The following is a 3,416-nucleotide window of genomic DNA, read 5'->3' as shown; positions in this document are numbered from 1 at the left end:
TTTAGTTTTATCTACAGGTAAATAAATCAATCTTCACTTGTAAACTCACAAGGATGTATAAATGGTTCCAAATGTTACATTACATAAAAAGGTCTTTAATTATCCTAGAAAGCTAAATCAACTAATGTGTTTCAAGTACTCAACGGTGTAGTAATACAAGAACAAATCTGAGGATTGTTAACAGAGCATCGAGTTAAAGGGGGCTGGTGTTTAAGAGCAGGAAAACACATCCCAAAGTAAGACCTCACTGATGAAGTGCTAGTGATATGGTTGTCCTTTCAACAGGTTCTACTATTTCAGAAGAGGGCTTCTGAAGCTCAGTTAGAGTGACGATTGGATTCTTGGTCACCTCCCCGACCAAGACCCTTCTTGCCTGGTTACTCAATTTGGCCTGGCAGTCAATTCTAAGAAGACTCCTGGTGGTTGCCAACTTCACCCATGTCACAATTATTGAGACTACTTTGCTCTTGGGGCTACTCAAAGCTTTAGAAACGGTTTTATAGTCTTGCCCGGATCAATGTCTCATATTACAGTGGTGGCCTACAGAGAATTCCTTGGACTTCATGGCTTAGTTTTTGTCCTGATATGCAGTGTGAATTGTGGGACCTCCTATATACAGGTTTGTGCCTTTTTAAATGATATCCAATCAATCTGAATTTCCACAGGTGGACTCCAGTGAAATTCTAGACACATCGTAAGGAGAATTAAAGCAAAGACCACAATTTGGAGTGCCCCAGCATGACTGAATACTTAGAGGAATGATAGGGTTGTGTGTAGATGGGTGCAGAATTGGCTCAAACATAAGTAGTAGAGGGTTACAGGAACCTCATGATAATCGGGTGAAGTCAAGAGTGCCGTTCCACTGGGGTCAGTGCTAGGGTCGCTTCTATTTTTAATAAATACTGTATAAGTGATTTGGATAGGAATATCCATAACAAGCTGGTTAAGTTTGCAGATGATGGATGATAGGTGGATTGGCAGATAAGTACTCCTGATGAGAAGGATTTAGGAGTCATAGTGGACTCCACGCTCTCAAGTTCCAGACAGTTTTCAGAAGCCATTAAGAAGGCTAACAGAATGTTAGGTTATATAGCACGATGTGTGGAGTACAAGTCACAAGGAGGTTATACTCAAGCTTTATAATGCACTGGTGTTGCCTCATCTGGAGTTCTGTGTGTAGTTTTGGTCTCCTGGCTAACAAAAAGACATAGCAAAAGTAGAAAAGGTCCAGAGAAGAATGTCCAGGCTGATTCCAGGGCTACAGGACATGAATTATTAGGAAAGATTAAAAAAGCTGAGCCTTTTTCAGTTTAAGCAAAAAAAAGATTAAGAGGAGACGTGTTTAAAATTATGAAGTGGGTTGAGACTGTTATTTTAAAATGAGCTCATCAAGAACACGGGGACATAGCTGGAAACTTGTTAAAGGTAAATTTCACAGAAACATTAGGATGTTTTTCTTTACACAAAGAACTACACACATTTGGAATAAGTTACCAAGTAGTGCGGTAGACAGGTAAACTTTAGGGACATTCAAAACTCGACTTGATTTTATTTTATAAGAAGTAAGTGGATGAGTCACTTAACTGTCTTTTGGCACCGGCCTATACCCCCCTGGTTAACTCTAAATCAGTTCTATGGTCAATGACACCCTTAACAAAGTCATTTATGTCACATTGCCATATTTAATAGTAGTCATGGTATATATTTGCATTTTTATACAATGCTTTTTCATATTCTTAATTTCATTTAATGACTATAATTATTTTAGATTTATATTGACATTGCAGCATAAGGTAAGACTTCCAGTGCCCACCCACATCCACGTTTCTCTCTTAACAGTCATTTATTTTTCCACTTTGGCAGGTAATCTCTTCACTTTTTACATGCTCAGGTTCCGTAAGTGTGGCATGTCGGAGACGGCAAATATTTACCTGAGTGCCTTGGCCATCATGGACTGCTGCTGCCTCCTGTGGGTGACTCTGCTGGATCTCTCTTGGACCTTTCTTCAAGGCCATCCATTCTGGCACATGTACCCCTGGTGTGGACTTCACACCTTCCTGGAGTTTGGCGCCATAACCAGCTCCATCTGGATTGTTGTGACCTTCACTCTTGAGCGTTACTTGGTTTTAAGGGATCCGACGGCCAGGAAACATTTCTCCCACGCCAGGTTTAGCAGAAGAGTTCTTTTGCTGGTGATTCTTGTGTCTCATGTTGTTTCCATCCCAGCCTACTGGATCAATGTTGCGATTATGTTAAACTACACAGCAGTGAATGAGGGGAATGTCACATTGTCAAGGTGCATTTATAACGAGACCACCTTCTCTACTGTGGTGGTATGGATAAACACCTTTCTTTCAGGGGGCATCCCTTTCACACTCATTATTGTTTTTAACTCTTTGATTGCACGGCAGCTTACAAAGGCCAGCAAGCTATTTACTAAGGAGCAGCAGCGTACAATGAAAGGCATCATCAACAGGGGCCTGGTGAGGAGGACAATCCTGCTGCTTTTCACTGTGTCTTTCACTTTCGTCTTTCTATGTCTTCCCCACTTTATCACCTATTGTATCCTGCGAACTACTTACAACTATCAAGACTTCAACAGGGACGACTACAGCCAGCCTATAAATGTGGCTGGTGACCTGGCAGTCATGCTACAGAACCTGAACTACACTGCCAATTTCCTCCTGTACTGTGTGGTCAGCAAACAGTTCCGACGAGAACTGCAAGTAGTAGCCTCCTGTGGCAGGAAAGCTGCAAGTAGGCAGTCCGTCATTCAACAGACCACCATGAGAGTCTATTCTGTGACAGATCCTAAAACAGAGGACCCAGGGAATCACATTTCTACAGTCTTAACAAGGCTAGAGAATGAGGAAAAAGAGGAGGCGGACAACTGTGGTGAAATGAAGAGTCTCGTGATGGTTCTTGCTGTGAAAAGTGCTGCAAACTTTGACTGACTTGAAAGTAGGTTAGGCGCCCCATCATCCTTGTAATACTTGCAAAAATATCCTTCTGTGATAGCTTGGAGTGGAATCTTTTAATTGTAAAAATTGGCTAGAATTAATATCGGCCTTTTGATTTTAAAAATTGAGTTTGATGGCATTCTATAAGTGAAAATAGCATGTTTTATTTTAATGACAGTTCCAAGCACCAAGCGTTTCATGACACCATTCAAATGTCCCCAGTCCACACTGATTACCCATCACATATACATACCTTCAGCTCACATAGGTCAGAAAAAAGCTAGATATATGGAAGCACCCAAACGCGTTTTCTGCCCTGCACCCTTAAAGCTGAGCACCATTCTCATGGGCCTCTATGACTTGTGGAGACATTGCAGGTCTCTATTTGAATGAGACGCCATGATGTTTTTTAATCTGCCAATTAACTCAGTCCTCTAATATCTCATATTGTAGGAA

At 41.3% G+C, this 3,416-nt stretch overlaps 1 protein-coding gene across 1 annotated transcript; it reads left to right on the top strand.

Annotated features, from left to right (window-relative positions):
- Positions 1–1,907: 1,907 nt before the first annotated feature.
- On the top strand, positions 1,908–2,954 carry LOC120526602 (probable G-protein coupled receptor 139). Its single transcript, XM_039749765.1, has one exon. It carries the CDS (start codon positions 1,908–1,910, stop codon positions 2,952–2,954), a length of 1,047 nt encoding a protein of 348 aa, XP_039605699.1.
- The last annotated feature ends 462 nt before the right edge of the window (positions 2,955–3,416 follow it).

This window comes from Polypterus senegalus, chromosome 3 (genome assembly GCF_016835505.1).
Source record: "Polypterus senegalus isolate Bchr_013 chromosome 3, ASM1683550v1, whole genome shotgun sequence".
In the NCBI taxonomy this organism is placed as follows: Eukaryota; Metazoa; Chordata; class Cladistia; order Polypteriformes; family Polypteridae; genus Polypterus; species Polypterus senegalus.
The sequence above is the reverse complement of the archived record's forward strand: the minus strand, read 5'-3'. Positions and strand labels throughout refer to the sequence as shown.

Excerpts from the sequence above, each read along its gene's own strand:
- LOC120526602 (XM_039749765.1), top strand. The coding sequence starts at position 1,908 with ATGTCGGAGACGGCAAATATTTACCTGAGTGCCTTGGCCATCATGGAC.